The sequence below is a fragment of the Hyla sarda genome, chromosome 4, assembly GCF_029499605.1.
Source record: "Hyla sarda isolate aHylSar1 chromosome 4, aHylSar1.hap1, whole genome shotgun sequence".
In the NCBI taxonomy this organism is placed as follows: Eukaryota; Metazoa; Chordata; class Amphibia; order Anura; family Hylidae; genus Hyla; species Hyla sarda.
Genome location: NC_079192.1, coordinates 306,370,626 through 306,387,220, shown reverse-complemented (window position 1 = coordinate 306,387,220; position 16,595 = coordinate 306,370,626). Strand labels below are relative to the sequence as shown.

The 16,595-nt window shown below is 41.0% G+C and overlaps 1 protein-coding gene across 9 annotated transcripts in view; it reads right to left on the bottom strand.

Moving 5' to 3' along the window:
• The window catches only part of SH3TC2 (SH3 domain and tetratricopeptide repeats 2), a 211,493-nt gene that overhangs the window by 85,545 nt on the left and 109,353 nt on the right, over positions 1 to 16,595 (bottom strand). For 2 of the 9 annotated variants that reach the window (XM_056574773.1, XM_056574776.1), the window contains exon 1: positions 15,712 to 15,840. The exons of 3 other annotated variants lie outside the window; for them this stretch is intronic. Coding sequence is in view for 3 of the 6 variants with exons in the window: in XM_056574767.1 (XP_056430742.1) it covers positions 9,467 to 9,581 (115 nt within the window). In the remaining 3 variants the exon portion in view is untranslated. Of the gene's footprint in view, positions 1 to 458; positions 578 to 6,748; positions 6,837 to 7,661; positions 7,795 to 9,466; positions 9,591 to 15,711; positions 15,841 to 16,595 lie in introns of those variants that run through there. 4 more of the 9 variants (XM_056574767.1, XM_056574768.1, XM_056574769.1 and 1 more) reach the window with 4 other exon arrangements.

Sequence of the window (16,595 nt, the reverse complement as noted above, 5' to 3'; positions counted from 1 at the left end):
TCTCTCTGCTGACATCTCTGTCCATGTCAGGAACTGTCCAGAGCAGGAGAAAATCCCCATAGCAAATATATGCTGCTCTGGACAGTTCCTAAAATGGACAGAGATGTCAGCAGAGAGCACTGTGCTCATGACAGAAAAGAAATCCCAAAAGAAAATAATTTCTTGTAGTATACAGCCGCTAATAAGTACTGGAAGGATTAAGAATTTTTAATAGAAGTAAAGTTACAAATTTGTTTAACTTTCTGGCACCAGTTGATTTAAAAAAAAAAAAAAAAAAGATTTCCACCAGAGTACCACTTCAAGGACAACGATAGAAATGAATGTGGATAGAGCTGGCAGTCCGGAAGGTCTGCATCTGGACCGCGGTCCGCTAGTTGAGTAGTGCTGGACTAGACACTTGGATGTGGCATGCTATGAGAATGGATGTCAAGTGAAGACGAACATAAATACCTGCTCACCTAGTGTGAACTGAGTCACCACAATCTTTTGCTCATCTAGTGTGAACTGGGTTTAAAACTGGCAAACAAGTGGGTCTGAGCATCTATCTTATGAACAGATTGCTTATCAGGTGTGTGTGGTCTTTTTGCATTTGATACACTTTTTAATAAAAAAAAAAACCTATACATCATGAAGCTCAGTGTCTCTCCATGTATGCTTTGCTGGGTGACATAGAAGATCTCACCACTTTTGAAAACCATGGAGAAGATTTATCAAAACCTCTGGAGAGGAAGAGTGGTGCAGTTGCCCATAGCAACCAATCAGATCACTTCTTTCATTTTTAACAAGGCCTCTGAAAAAATGAAAGAAGCGATCTCATTGGTTGCTATGGGCAACTGGTCAACCTATCCTCTGCACAAGTTTTGATAAATGCCCCCATATAGTGAATCTATATTAAAAGTTAAGTAACATTGCAGATGTGTTGAATCACCGAACATCTGTCTCTTATTCACTTCCGATAAAAATGTGAAAGAATACAGTACAAAAAAGGGTTGTTCAGCTATATTGCAAAATACTGCAAAATAAATAAATAAATACATAATAATAAAAAAAACTATTTGGCACCTTCTATACTGTTCATATTCAACTTTTGTCTGTTAAATAATATAATATTATTGCACCTATTTTGCCAATGTAGTGCCAATGGGGGGTATGTATGAAGGATATTACACAGTATTTTTGACTGATTTGTCGCAATTTTCTTTATATGTTACTTTTTGCAACAATCAGTTGCGCTAAATAGTTTAGAACATTATCACTGATTTGGCATTGTAAGTCGTGATTTCAGTTGAAATCATGCCTTGGTGTGAAATTCATCAATTGCGACTTTTTGTTTTGGCCCAATTTTGGGGGGCAATCATGTTCGTTACTTACACCAAGAAAAAAATGACAGAGAAAGTAGCTACAATAAAAGAAGGTAGAACATTCAAACACTGACCAACCAGTGTGTGACAAATGTTTGTTTACATTAAAATATTTTGTGTTTCCTCCAAAAAAATTATAATGTAGCAGTTACACAAAGACATTTTTTTTTGTTTAACCCCTTAAGGACCCAGCCAATTTTCACTGTAGGACACGGCCATTTTTTGCACGTCTGACCACTGTCACTTTAAACATTAATAACTCTGGGATGCTTTTAACTTTCATTCTGATTCAGAGATTGTGACATATTCTACTTTATGTTAGTGGTAAAAATTTTGTCGATACTTGCATCATTTCTTGGTGAAAAATTCCAAAATGTTATGAAAAAATTGAAAATTTCGCATTTGTTTTAACTTTGAAGCTCTCTGCTTATAAGGAAAATGAATATTCCAAATAATTTATATATTGATTCACATATACAATATGTCTACTTTATGTTTCCATCATAAAGTTGACATGTTTTTACTTTTGGAAGACATCAGAGGGCTTCAAAGTTGTCACGATTCGGCTTACGGGTTGTGGATCCGCTGTGTCAGCGAGGGATTGGCGTGGACCGTGCTAGTGGACCGGTTCTAAGAGGCTACTGGTTTTCACCAGAGCCCGCCGCAAAGCGGGATGGTCTTGCTGCGGCAGTAGCAACCAGGTCGTATCCACTAGCAACGGCTCAACCTCGCTGACTGCTGAGAAGGCGTGGGACAGAAGGACTAGGCAGAGGCAAGGTCAGACGTAGCAGAAGGTCGGGGGCAGGCGGCAAGGTTCGTAGTCAGGATGGATAGCAGAAGTTCAGGTACACAGGCTTTGGACACACTAAACGCTTTCACTGGCACAAGGCAACAAGATCCGACAAGGGAGTGCAAGGGAGGAGATCAGATATAGCCAGGGAGCAGATGGAAGCCAATTAAGCTAATTGGGCCAGGCACCAATCATTGGTGCACTGGCCCTTTAAGTCTCAGAGAGCTGGCGCGCGCGCGCGCCCTAGAGAGCGGAGCCGCGCGCGCCAGCACAAGACAGCAGGGGACCGGGACGGGTAAGTGACCTGGGATGCGATTCGCGAGCGGGCGCGTCCCGCTGTGCGAATCGCATCCCCGACGGCCATGACAGTGCAGCGCTCCCGGTCAGCGGGACTGACCGGGGCGCTGCAGGGAGAAAGACGCCGTGAGCGCTCCGGGGAGGAGCGGGGACCCGGAGCGCTAGGCGTAACAAAAGTATAGCAGCAATTTTCAGATTTTTCACAAAATTTTCTAAATCGAAATTTTTCAGGGACCAGTTCTGTTTTGAAGTTGATTTGAAGGGCCTTCTTATTAGAAATAACCCACAAATGACCCCATTATAAAAACTGCACCCCTCAAAGTTTTCAAAATGCCATTCAAAAGGTTAGGTTTGACAGGAATAGCAGCAAATTGAAGGAGAAAATTAAAAATCTTCATTTTGTACACTCGCATGTTCTTGTAGACCCAGTTATTGAATTTTTACAAGGGGTAAAAGGAGAGAAATCTTCCTAAAATGTGTAACCCAATTTCTCTCGAGTAAGAAAATACCTCATATATGAATGTCAAGTGTTCTGCGGGCGCAGTAGAGGGCTCAAAAAGGAAGGAGCGACAGTGGGATTTTGGAGAGTGAGTTTTTCTGAAAGGATTTTTGGGGGGCATGTCACATTTAGGAAGCCCCTATGGTGCCAGAACTGCAAAAAAAAAACACATGGCATACTATTTTGGAAACTACACCCCTCAAGGCACGTAACAAGGGGTCCAGTGAGCCTTAACACCCCACAGGTGTTTGACGAATTTTCGTTAAAGTTGGATGTGAAAATGATTTTTTTTTTTCACTAAAATGCTAGTTTTCCCTAAAATTTTGATTTTTACAAGGGATAATAGGACAAAATGACCCCCAACATTTGTAACCCCATCTCTTATGAGTATGGAAATACCCCATGTGTGGACGTCAAGTGCTCTGCTGGCGCACTACAATGCTCAGAAGAGAAGGAGCGCCATTGAGCTTTTGGGAAAAAGATTGTTTGGAATGGAAGTCAGGGGCCATGTGCGTTTACAACGCCCCCCGTGGTGCCAGAACAGTGGACCACCCCACATGTGACTCTATTTTGGAAACTACACCCCTCACAGAATTTAATAAGGGGTGCAGTGAGTATTTACACCCCACTGGCGTTTGACAGATCTTTGGAACAGTGGGCTGTGCAAATGAAAAATTACATTTTTCATTTTCACGTACCACTGTTCCAAAAATCTGTCAGACACCTGTGGGGCGTAAATGCTCACTGTACCCCTTATTACATTCCGTGAGGGGTGTAGTTTCCAAAATGGGGTCACATGTGGGTATTTATTTTTTTGCGTTTATGTCAGAACCGCTGTAAAATCGGCCACCCCTGTGCAAATCACCAATTGAGCCTTGTTTTGTGCCCGCAGAGCATTTGACGCCTACATATGGGGTATTTCTGTACTCAGGAGAAATTGCGTTACAAATTTTCTTTTAACGCTTGTGAAAATAAAAAGTAAAGGGCAACACCGGCATGTTAGTGTATAATTTTTATTTTTTTACACAAACAAGCTGGTGTAGCCCCCATCTTTTCCTTTTCATAAGGGGTAAAAGGAGAAAAAGCCCCCCAAAATTTGTAGTGCAATTTCTCCCGAGTACGGAGATACCCCATATGTGGCCATAACCTGTTTCCTTGAAATACGACAGGGCTCTGAAGTGAGAGCGCCATGCGCATTTGAGGACTAAATTGGGGATTGCATAGGGGTGGACATAGGGGTATTCTACGCCAGTGATTCCCAAACAGGGTGCCTCCAGCTGTTGCTAAACTCCCAGCATGCCTGGACAGTCAGTGGCTGTCCAGAAATGCTGGGAGTTGTTGGTTTGCAACAGCTGGAGGCTCCGTTTTGGAAACACTGCCGTACAATGCATTTTTAATTTTTATTGGGGGGGACAGTGTAAGGGACATTGGGGGGGACATATGTTGTGTTTTACTTTTTATTATGTGTTAGTGTAGTGTAGTGTTTTTAGGGTACATTCACACTGGCGGGTTACAGTAAGTTTCCCGCTAGAAGTTTGCGCCGCGGCAAAAAATTTGCTGCAGCCCAAACTTGAAGCAAGAAACTTACTGTAAACCTGCCCGTGTGAATGTACCCTGTACGTTCCCCTGGGGGGGCAAACCTCCAGCTGTTTCAAAACTACAACTCCCAGCATGTAGTGACAGACTGTGCATGCTGGGAGTTGTAGTTTTGTAACAGCTGGAGGCACACTGGTTGGAAAACCTTTAGTTAGGTTCTGTTATCTAATTCAGTTTTTTCCAACCAGTGTGCCTCCAGCTGTTGCCAAACTACAACTCCCAGCATGTACTGATCACCAAAGGGCATGCTGGGAGATGTAGTTATGCAACAGCTGGAGGTACGCAACTACAACTCCCAGCATGCCGAGACAGCTGTTTGGGCATTCTGGGATTTGCAGTTTTGCAACATCTGGAGGGCTACAGTTTTAGAGACCACTGCAAAGTGATCTCCAAACTGTGGTCCTCCAGCTGTTGCAAAACTACAAATCCCAGCATGCCCGGACAGCAAACAGCTGTTTGGGCATGCTAGGAGTTGTAGTTTTGCAAGATCTGGAGGGCTACAGTTTAGGGACCACTATATAGTGGTCTCAAACTGTAGCCCTCCAGCTGTTGCAAAACTACATATTCCAGCATGCCCAAACAGCTGTCTGGGCATGCTGGGAGTTGTAGTTTTGCAACATCTGGAGGGCTACAGTTAGAGACCACTGTATAGTGGTCTCAGACTGTACCCTCCAGATGTCACTAGGCAACTCATCTGCTTTCGTAGGATCCAGCCGCACGATGTCGCCGCCCGCCGATCTCCGTCGCCCGCAGCCTCGGTAAGATCGGTAAGTGGATCTTCGGCACCGGTCCCAGTCGGGTTTCCCCATCCTGCCCCCCCTATTGTGGGTGGGCAGGACGGGGAAAACGAATGTAAACCCCCCCCCCCCCGCCCCGATCTGCTACAGGTGGTCGCGTCTAGACCACCAATAGCAGGGATAGGAGGGGTGGCACCCCTGCCACCTCACTCCTATCTCTTCAGGGGGGTTGTGGGTGTCACGGACATCTGCGATTCCCCTTCTATTCCAGGGTCACCATAGACCCGCAATGACCCGGAATCGCGCAAATCGCAAGTGTGAATTCATTTGCGATTTGCCGCGATCGCCGACATGGGGGGGTCTGATGACCCCCCTGGGCCTTTGCACGGGATGCCTGCTGAATGATTTCAGCAGGCATCCCGGTCCGATCCCAACCCGGTGCGCGGCGGGGGTCGGAATTGTCCATGACGTACAAAAAGGACTTAGCTGTGTAAGATTTACCTTTATGAACCTGGCAAAATTGAAAGGTCAGATTTAACACTTTTCAGCTGGTGTCACACACCCAGAAATGTTTGCCTGGAATTCTGGGGCAGGAGTCTGCGCCTTTTGTAGGACTACATTGGTGCCAAAATTACAAACTTTCGACAATTGATAATTTGACGCAAAAAACATACCTAAAATCACACATTGCAACACCATTATGGATACATACACCCCCCCCCTACCCCCCCCAATGTCCCTTATATCAGATGTGGCTTTTAGAAAACCACTAAACACATGTAATGATGAGAGAAGCTTATCAGATGTAGATAGAATGTCAGTGTTAATAGGAGTGGCGTGCCAATTTTAGTTTTATAACAAGCCATTTATCTAGATAGCAATGCTCAGATGTCCTGTAAAGTGCTTCTTACAGGACATCTGAGCATTGCTATCTAGATAAATAAAACTTCAAAAATAAAAAAATAAAAGGAATCCTCATTGGGAAAATAACAATCAGTTGTAGTCAATAGGATGTGTATCAGTGAACTGAATTCAACAGCATTTTACTTCTGCCAAAGTGGCCAAGTATCTAATATCCTGTCTTAATGCTGCAATAGAAGATACAGTGAGGTCAGCAGATCGGAAGAATCCAGCTCTCTCCAAGAAATGCCACTTAACAATCACTTAAAAACTCAAAAGCAAGGCTGAAAGGCTTTAAAGTGATTAACTCTTCAATACCAGGTTCATAAAGGATGAGAAAACATTACACTAGAAATCAATGTGTCATAGCATATAGATGTAGCAGACCATCATTGGCATTATTTATCCATTCCACATGACATATGTGGTTTTACATAGGAGTATGGAAAGATAACCCCACTAAAGGTTACATCTATTAAGCTAATACCAAGGTAACCCAAAGGAGATAACAAAATCTAATACTTATAAGTTTATTGATAGTTGATATTTGTCGTGTTTCGGAACTAACCTGGACAGCTGAAGAGTTTCTCCCCCAAGAGGATTCCCAAGCAGCAGCCCATTGGTATGAGGGTCTGTTCCAGCAGAGCAATGACAGTGCCCTGGGTGTAGAGCAGTGACATGACTTTGCTGTAACAAGGTCCTAGTCCTTTGCACAATGCATCTTTTGACAGCACTGCACATCTGTAGGCTGGAGGAGGAGACATGGCGGAGGCCTTGTGAAAGAGGGGTAAATGGCCTGGTTTATGCAGAATGAGTTCCCTGGCAACATGACACATTTTTCTTTTTGCTCCCACTCCTGCTTCTGGATTCTTTGCATTCACTTGCTATTTCCGGATATTTTTAAACACATTAAATGATATCATCCCTTAAATATATAACTGACATGGCTCAATAGGAATAACTAATACTACATGTAAACAAGTGGTCTGCTGTTATGGTGAAACTAGATCATGCTCTCAAAGCTTCAGACTGACCGGGGCTGCTGGGTTTCGTAGTTTCACAACTGAAGGATGCAAACCACAAGGGATTTTAATTTATAAACTCATTACCCTTTTAACATCTCCTGTAAATCAGACTTAAAGAAGTACTCCAGCATATACTCAGCACTTAAAGGGGTACTCCGGTGGAAATTTTTTTTTTTTTTAATCAACTGGTGCCTGAAAGTTAAACAGATTTGTAAATTAGAACCAACCAACAAAAAGAAAGTGTGTGCAGCTCACAATCAGATGCTCGAGGTCAATGCGGTCAAAAGATCGATATCGAAATATTTGAACCACACCTCAAGAGCATCACCCCACTGGGTACACAAAGAATATCAATTGGGAACAGCCGGTTTGAAACAAAATGACAAATTTATTCAAATACAATAAAAATATATTAATGCAAACATAAAATATTATACAGCTCCTTACGGGACATACCATCTTCGGCCCGTTGCAATACGGGACCAGCTGTTACGGTGAGGTAGCGCACAATTTTTTCATCCATAAAGTGTGGACAGTACAATCTAGAACCATTGCGAGACTGATTATTCATTTTATACTACATCTGTCGGATTAACTATTTATTCCGAACTATCGGCATCCAATATTGCTAGCACTTTAAAATCAGGCGATTGCTGCAAAAGAAAAAATATTCTGCCATTAGGGCCCAATGGCAGATTAACGTAACATATAATATTGCTCTGATGAATATTGAATATTTTATGTTTGTATTAATATATTTTTATTGTATTTTAATAAATTTGTCATTTTGTTTCAAACCGGCTGTTCCCAATTGATATTCTTTGTGTACCCAGTGAGGTGATGCTCTTGAGGTGTGGTTTAAATATTTAAATAGATTTGTAAATTACTTATATTAAAAAATCTTAATCCTTCCAGGACTTATTAGCTGCTGAATACTACTGAGGAAATTCTTTTCTTTTTAGAACACAGAGCTCTCTGCTGACATCACGAGCACAGAGCTCTTTGCTGACATCTCTGTCCATTTTAGGAACTGTCCAGAGCAGCATATGTTTGCTATGGGTATTTTCTCCTACTCTGGGCAGTTCTTAAAATAGACAGAGAGGTCAGCAGAGAGCACTGTGCTCGTGATTCAGCAGAGAGCTCTCGGTTCCAAGAAGAAAAGAATTTCTTCTGTAGTATTCAGCAGCTAAAAAAGTACTGGAAGGATTAAGATTTTTTTTAATAGAAGTGATTTACAAATCGGTTTAACTTTCTGGCACCTGTTGATTTAAAAAATAAAAGTTTTCCACCGGAGTACCCCTTTAACAGCAGTAATTCAAAAGTGTAATCTATTTCATCCAAGCTCACCTGCATCTATATATATTCAGCCCTTTTGTTATTGCATTTCGGTCATGTGACCCGCAGTCTGACAACCAGCAAATCACATGCCTTCCTATGCAAATGAGTTGACGTCATGTAACCCACATGATTACATTATCACCTATCAAATCATTCCAGACAACTCAGACCCTTACCAACAGGTTCTACCCTGCTTGATTATCTGTAATTCCTTCAATGCATAGAGTGCTACAGAAGATATCCTTTCTGGATTATGTCAGAAACCAGGAGAGGAGGTCCCCAGGACCTTTTTATTGATGGCCTATCCTGAGGAACAATATATAACGATTTCTCAGCCTTGTAGTGCACAATTCTAATCACATCCCAAGTGTGGAGCTCCACCAATTCCTCCCTTAAAGGGGTACTCCTGTGGAAAACTTTTTTTTTTTTTTTAATCAACTGGTGCCAGAAAGTTAAACAGATTTGTAAGTCACTTGTATTAAAAAATCTTAATCCTTCCAGTACTTTTTAGGGACTAAAGAGAAATACAAAAGAAATGCATTTCCTGTGCTGTCCTGACCACAGTGCTCTCTGCTGTCCATTTTAGGAACTGTCCAGAGGAGCATATGTTTGCTATGGGGATTTTCTCCAGTTCCTAAAATGGACAGCAGAGGTCAGCAGAGAGCACTGTGGTCAAGACATCACAGGAAAGGCATTTCTTTTTGGATTTCTCTTTAATATACAGCCCCTAAAAAGTACTGGAAGGATTAAGATTATTTAATAGAAGTGATTTACAAATCTGTTTAACTTTCTGGCACCAGTTGATTTAAAAAAAAAAAAAGTTTTCCACGGGAGTACCCCTTTAAAACATACTGCATCCTAGGACACATAACAGTTCTGCTATAGCAGGGGTAATTTTGCAAACACATAGAAAAGAAACTCACATTTCCTTAGTAGTTCACGACCATCCGGTCTTCTTATTTGTTTTTGTTTCAGATTTACAAAAATGTAGAGGATACCGACTTGCACATTTTCATAGAGCCGAAACACCACATACATCAGAAAGTCAGATCCTGAAATATATGAAAATGTGCAAGTTGTTTGTATCCTCTACATTTTTGTAAATCTGAAACAAAAAATAAATTTGCTGTATGCTCCAGAGGAAGTTGTATAGTTTTTTTCTGTCTGACCACAGTGCTCTGTGCTGACACCTCTGTCCATGACAGGAACTTTCTAGAGCAGGAGAGGTTTGCTATGGGAATTTGCTTCTACTCGGGACAGTTCCTAAAATGGACAGAGGTGTCAGCAGAGAGCACTGTGGTCAGACTGAAAAGAACTATATAACTTCCTCTGTAGTATACAGCAGCTGATAAGTACTGGAAGGATTAAGATTTTTAACTAGAATTAATTTACAAATCTGTTTAGCTTTGTGGCACCCCATTTAATCCTTATATCGATCTTTCATTTTATATCTAACAGCATGGTAGCATGAAGACTCTTGTACTTACACTGTGTCATATGTTTTATCATAGAACCATGTACAGTGGTCCCTCAACATATGATATTAATTGGTTCCAGGAGAACCATCATATGTTGAAACCATCATATGTCGAGTACATATGACTATGTAAAAATGGTAATTGGTTCTGGGGCCTCGGAACCCTTGTATGTTGAATACATATCTCCATGGGAAACTGCTAATTGGTTCTGGGATGACCATTGTATGTGGAGTGTATGGGGAGTGTTTAACAAACCAGGGTGCCTCCAGATGTTGCACAACTACAACTCCCAGCATGCATGTACAGCCATTGACTGTCTGGGCATGTTGGGAGTTATAGTTTTGCAACAGCTGGAGGCACACTGATAGGGAAACATTGATGTATGGGGTGTATAGTGTGTGTATATATATATTGTATGTGATGTGTGACATTGCATACAGTACTGTACAGTTCTTTAAATACCTTCAGGGGGGACAGAATGTCCTCCATTACCATCCTGCCGACTACAGCTCTATAGGAAAGGAAGGGGAGGGCAGCCAGCAGCTCATTGGATGCCTGCAGCAAGATGCTGCAGGTTATTGGCTATGGCTGCACTGGGGGGGCGGGGCTTACACGGAGCTCACAGTGGAAGCCTGTATGAGTTAGCAGGACAGCATGTGAGTAACAGGAGGCAGAACGGGGCACACGGGGACATTATACAACTATCTGTCAGTTGCTGAAGTTATCAGCGCTGTCAGATAGCTGTTTGTATGATGGCCCCGACACAGAGCATCATATGTCGAGGCTGCCTTCAACATACGATGGGCTCTGAGAGGCCATCATATGTTGAAATGATCATATGTCGGGGCCATCATAAGTCGGGAGGTCACTGTACACTATAGTAATACTGGTTCTAAAAATGAAATATGGTCAGGTCAAAGTTGCCCATATTTATAGAGCTGTGGCCAACCTCTACTTATCATTTAATGGCATCGGCTCTTTATTGCTCTATGTCTTGTTTGACGATGTTCTTGTACAATGAACTCCTGGCTGCAAAACTCTTCTGTGTATTAAATACAACAACTAAATCATTACTCAGAGAAAAGGGCTACTAGGTTGTCACAAGCCTATGCCTCCTACTAGTAACGTAGCAATACAGCTTGTGTAGTCAGTCATGGGATCTACATTATCTCTTCTTACATGACAGAGCCCTGTGCACACAGCCTCTAGAGCAGTGTTTCCCAAGCATTGTGCCTCCAGCTGTTGCAAAACTTCAACTCCCAGCATGCCCGGACAGCCAAAGGCTGTCCGGGCATGCTGGGAGTTGTAGTTTTGCAACAGCTGGAGGCACACTGCTTGGGAAACACTGCACTGGGAATCAGCTGTAGGAAACCTAAGGAAGCCAGAGGAATTTCCGGCCAGAATTTGGTCTAAGCGCCGCTAAGGGGCCAACTTATCCTAGGGTCATGCAGACATTGCAATCCCTATTGACGGCAGAGTACCCATTGCTGAAATTACGCACTGAATTTACCTGAATTTCTGAACGGAATTTCAAAACAAAATTCCACTTCAGAACCTACTTTCCCTGCAGCGCCACCACAGGCTAAATGCAGCATTACACATTGTCTATTCAAATGAATGGGTTTTCTTTTATGTATTGAATAACAAGACAGAATAGGGGAGATAATTGAAAAAAAAAAAAAAACTGTGTGAAAGAAAAAGCTGAGCTGTGATTGGTTGCTATGACTTTTTTTTTCTTTTTATACATTTTTTTTTTATTCGTCTCCATGTGGGAGATTTCTCAAAACCCATGGAGAGGAAAAGAGGAACAGTTGCCCATAGCAACCACTCAGATCTCTATTTTAAGTTTTTTTTAAAGGGTACCTCTCATCAAATAAACTTTTGATATATTTTAGATTAATGAATGTTGAATAACTTTCCAATAGCATGTTAATGAAAAATATGCTTCTTTCTATTGTATTTTTCCCGATCAGTCCTGTCAGAAGGCATTTCTGACTCATGCTGGAGTCCTAAACACTCAGAGCTGCCAGCCTGCTTTGTTCACAAATAGACTGTGAACAAAGCAGGCTGGCAGCTCTGAGTGTTCTCCTTTGTGAACAAAGCAGACTGGAAGCTCGTAGTGTTTAGGACTCCAGCATGAGTCTGAAATGCTTGCTGCCAGGACTGGTAGGGAGACCCCTAGTGGTCATTTCTTCAAAGTGGAAAATTAAATAGAAAGAAGCATATTTTTTAATAACATGCAATTGTGAAGTTATTCTGCAAACATTAATCTATAATATATCAAAAGTTTTTTTGATGAGAGGTACCCTTTAAAAAGGCCTCTGTAAAATAAAAGAAGCAGTCGGATTGGTTGCTATGGGCAACTAGTCAACTTTTCCTCGGCACAGGTTTTGATAAACCTCCCACAATAAGTCTAAAATGATTCACTGTTACTGTTTTTCACTACAACAAATGGTTCCAGAACAGAATACCACCTTCTGTTGCCTCACAATTCTCAAATAAGGTGTTTAAATAAAAACTGGACAACCCCTTTAATAATGCTGTATTAAAAACCGAAAACATAATGCTAAGCCAGAATGCCTCCATATCTGTTGGCTTTACCACATATTACCGTAGTTCTAATATCTAATAGCAGGTCATTGTAAAAGAAACGGAGGCTAGAATTTGGACATTAGAGACGATGTACCATCTACTACTATTCTCACCAAAAAACTATGAGGCCAATTATGGAAAAGATTATAACAAACTTTATTGAAAATACAGTAAAAATCATCATAAAATTACAAAAGATAATGAGTCGGTGGTCATAGAACACATATTGTAGAAGCGATGACAATGCCCTAATATATGAAAAAGATTTAGATGATATAGAGCCTCATTCAATGTAATAACTTAGCTATTAGGATATCAAAACATGAAAGCACAGAATGTATATAGGAATGAGATCATAGTAAACAAAAGTTAGCATAGAGTCAGATGACAGGGTAGAAAAAACAATAATTACAAGCAAACACTGGTCATGCACCCTATGATGGGACAGCTCACCTACCCCGAACGCGTTTTCGCTTGCCACTTCATCAGGGGGCGTGTCTCTGGTCAGGGGAAGTTAAGTATAAATAGATAGGGGTAGCCAATGGGAAACGCTGTGATAGAGAGGCAGTCAGGAAACACATGTGTGTTATCCTGACATCATAGTCATGCGTCCTTGTGTATATCTAAAATGTACCTGATTGGTCCTTGCTGCGCCGTCAGAGGCGCATAAGTGATGCGTGCCTCTCATACATGTCCCGGAAGTGACGGCGCTGCAAGGACCAATCAGGTACATTTTAGATATACACAAGGACGCATGACTATGATGTCAGGATAACACACATGTGTTTCCTGACTGCCTCTCTATCACGGCGTTTCCTATTGGCTACCGCTATCTATTTATACTTAATTTCCCCTGAGCAGAGACACGCCCCCTGATGAAGCGGCAAGCGAAAACGCATTTGGGGTAGGTGAGCTGTCCCATCATAGGGTGCATGACTATGCTAACTTTTGTTTACTATGATCTCATTCCTATATACATTCTGTGCTTTCATGTTTTGATATCCTAATAACTAAGTTATTACATTGAATGAGGCTCTATATCATCTAAATCTTTTTCATAAATTAGGGACATTCTCATCGTTTCTACAGTATGTGTTCTATGACCACCGACTCATTATCTTTTGAAATTTTATGATGATTTTTAATGTATTTTCAATAAAGTTTGTTATAATCTTTTCCATAATTGGCCTCCTAGTTTTTTGGTGAGAGTATTATATAGTGGCCTATGGTACTATAATCACTTTAAAAAATCTTTGGTTAACAACCATCTACTACTATGCAGTTTAGAAAAATTAGTTTAGAAAAGATCTGTTACATATTGTTCCTGTTAAGGGTTTGTTCACACTGCGTAATTTCTGCAAGTAGAATTACGTGCAGTGTACATTAGCATCAGTGTGAATGGGTCTTCCGCAAGAATCGTTCACACTGAGGAATTTCAGCGGTGGACAATTCTGCAGCTGAAATTGTTCTGCGCAAAGAAGGAACATGTTAATTCTTTGCATGGTAATCCACGAGCACTGCATAGCCGTCAATGGTGATGGTGCAGTGCCACGCAGTCCTACCGCCGAAGTATTTTTAGCGGGGGCCGCCAGATGTAATCACGCTTGCAGAATTCGGCGAGTGTGAACATACCCTAAGACCTCTTGCTTAACATGAATAAGGTTATGGAGAAGAAAAGGACATAATCCTGAGGACATAACTTCACACGTCCATATTTTCTGCTGCAGATCTGCTGTAAATTTGCTGTAGCAGATTTTGCTACCTGTTGAAGTCAATGGGCAGCAAATCTGCAGCAAAAATATGCTACGTACCCTGAAAGAGGTAAGTATGAATTATTTTTAGAAGAAGTACTTTGGCTAGTTCTTGGATCACTCTGCGGATATTACATCTGGAACAAGGTATTGTGGTTAGCACTGGAGACACATTGCAACTGACAATGGGTGATCTTGTGATTAGATTTGGGGGGCACTATAGCTGATACAGAGAAGAAGAATGTCTCTCTCTCTCTTGGGCACAATGTATTTGGCAAAAGTATGGTTCATATTGTGACTGGAAGTGGAAATTCAACTGTAAGTCTCAACTGTGATTGGATTTGATGTAAGTTAAACAGTTGGGATATAGAGCTACAGGATAAGCTATGCAAAAATAATCAATATACAGTATTATATATCAATGCAGCTTAAAAAGTTGTGAATTGTCAGAATTAAACCAAGTTATAAATAAAAAAAATATATAAATTAAAATATAAGAAAAAAAAAAAAAGAAAAGAAAATACTGATATAAAGCATAGTCCAGGAATCAGACCAATGGATTTCTGTTACTGCAGACCATAGACATTACAGGTGGTTAGCTAGATGTGCTGGCAATTGTTTTGTAATAGAACACTATATATACACTGACCGCAATTAAAATGTAACCAGCAAATAGTATTAACATTCCTACCTAAAAAGTGAAAAGTACCAACAAGTACCGCATATGGTTAACAGATACATGTTATCATATGTTTGTACTGTACATCTTTTATATCCAATAATACATTGATCGGCTTTCTAGTAATCAGACACTAATGTGGGTCAGATACAGAGATTAGATTGTAACCCTTTCTGGGAACAGGGACTCTTGTGGGTTCATTCTGTGTACAGCACTACAGAATATGCAAGTACTATATAAGAAGTGGGATCTAGAAAATAAAAACATCAGTAATAGACAATAGATACATGTACAGCACCCTAACAATAGACTTTCAAACGATAATATAGTTATTAAGGATTTGAAAGCACCTGTATTATAAAGTCAAATGCAAAAGCAACAACAACATCATTTAGAATGAATTTCCTGAAATGAAAAACAAGTATTTTAGCCTTGATGCTAAAAATATCATTTGAATAGCAATCCGAAACATAGAGCTCAATAGCTGTCAAAGGCAACAATGTGACATGTCTAGTTCTCCAAATGAAGTGTGCACAGTCCTGATACAATAAGGTGCGTGCACAAGTCAAGCAGAAAGCAATAAACCCAATCTATAAATAAAGGCTGGAGTGAGAGATGAGCTAAATCAATCCTGTCCTAATACAAGTGCCATACTAGTGTCCCCTTACCAGGCCGGCCAGTTGCCTGTGATCAGGCGTCCTCTCTAGTGCTCTGCATGGCAGGAGACTTGACAGGATTTAGGTGTGTGACTCTGTAGTTTCCAAGTGTAGAATGCACTGATTGGGAGCCAAGTGTATGCAGACTCAACCCCTCCCTTCTACACTACAGAAGGAATGTCTCACTCGTTCCTTATCAAGCGTGTACCAAAGACTTCTCCTTTTCCCAGAACCTCATTCCCTCACAGTGCATCACCCCCTACAGTCATAGTCCACAAGATTGTAATGAATGTCCATTTTCATCATTGGCTTCATTAGTCGGTATCGATGAGTATAGGCTTTTAAATAGTGCAAATGATATACAGTGTACCTTCAATCTAAGCTAGAATTATAATCTCAGATGATAAATATGTCCAATTTTTCAGGCCAAAACAAAGTGTCATCCAATATATGCAGTGACAAATCACATTTATTTTACAGATTAAGAAAAAGTAAAGAACAGAGCAATAGACGTCAATGCACCTGTTAGTTCTCCGTCTGGAGAAGAAAAAGTTTAGTCTCAAGGGGCGACACGCCTTCTTTACCATGAGAACTGTGAATTTATGGAACAGTCTACCTCATGAACTGGTCACAGCAGGAAAAATTAACAGCTTTAAAACAGGATTAGATACATTCCTGGAACAAAATAACATTAATGCTTATGAAGAAATATAAAATCCCATCCCTTCCCCAATATCGCGCCACACCCCTACCCTTCAATTCTCTGGTTGAACTTGATGGACATATGTCTCTTTTGACCGTACTATGTAACTATGTAACTGTCCCACTCTCTTATAGGGTGAAAATAGTTAGAGGCATTGATGGCCACCTACAAGAAATTATCTAGAGGACTGACC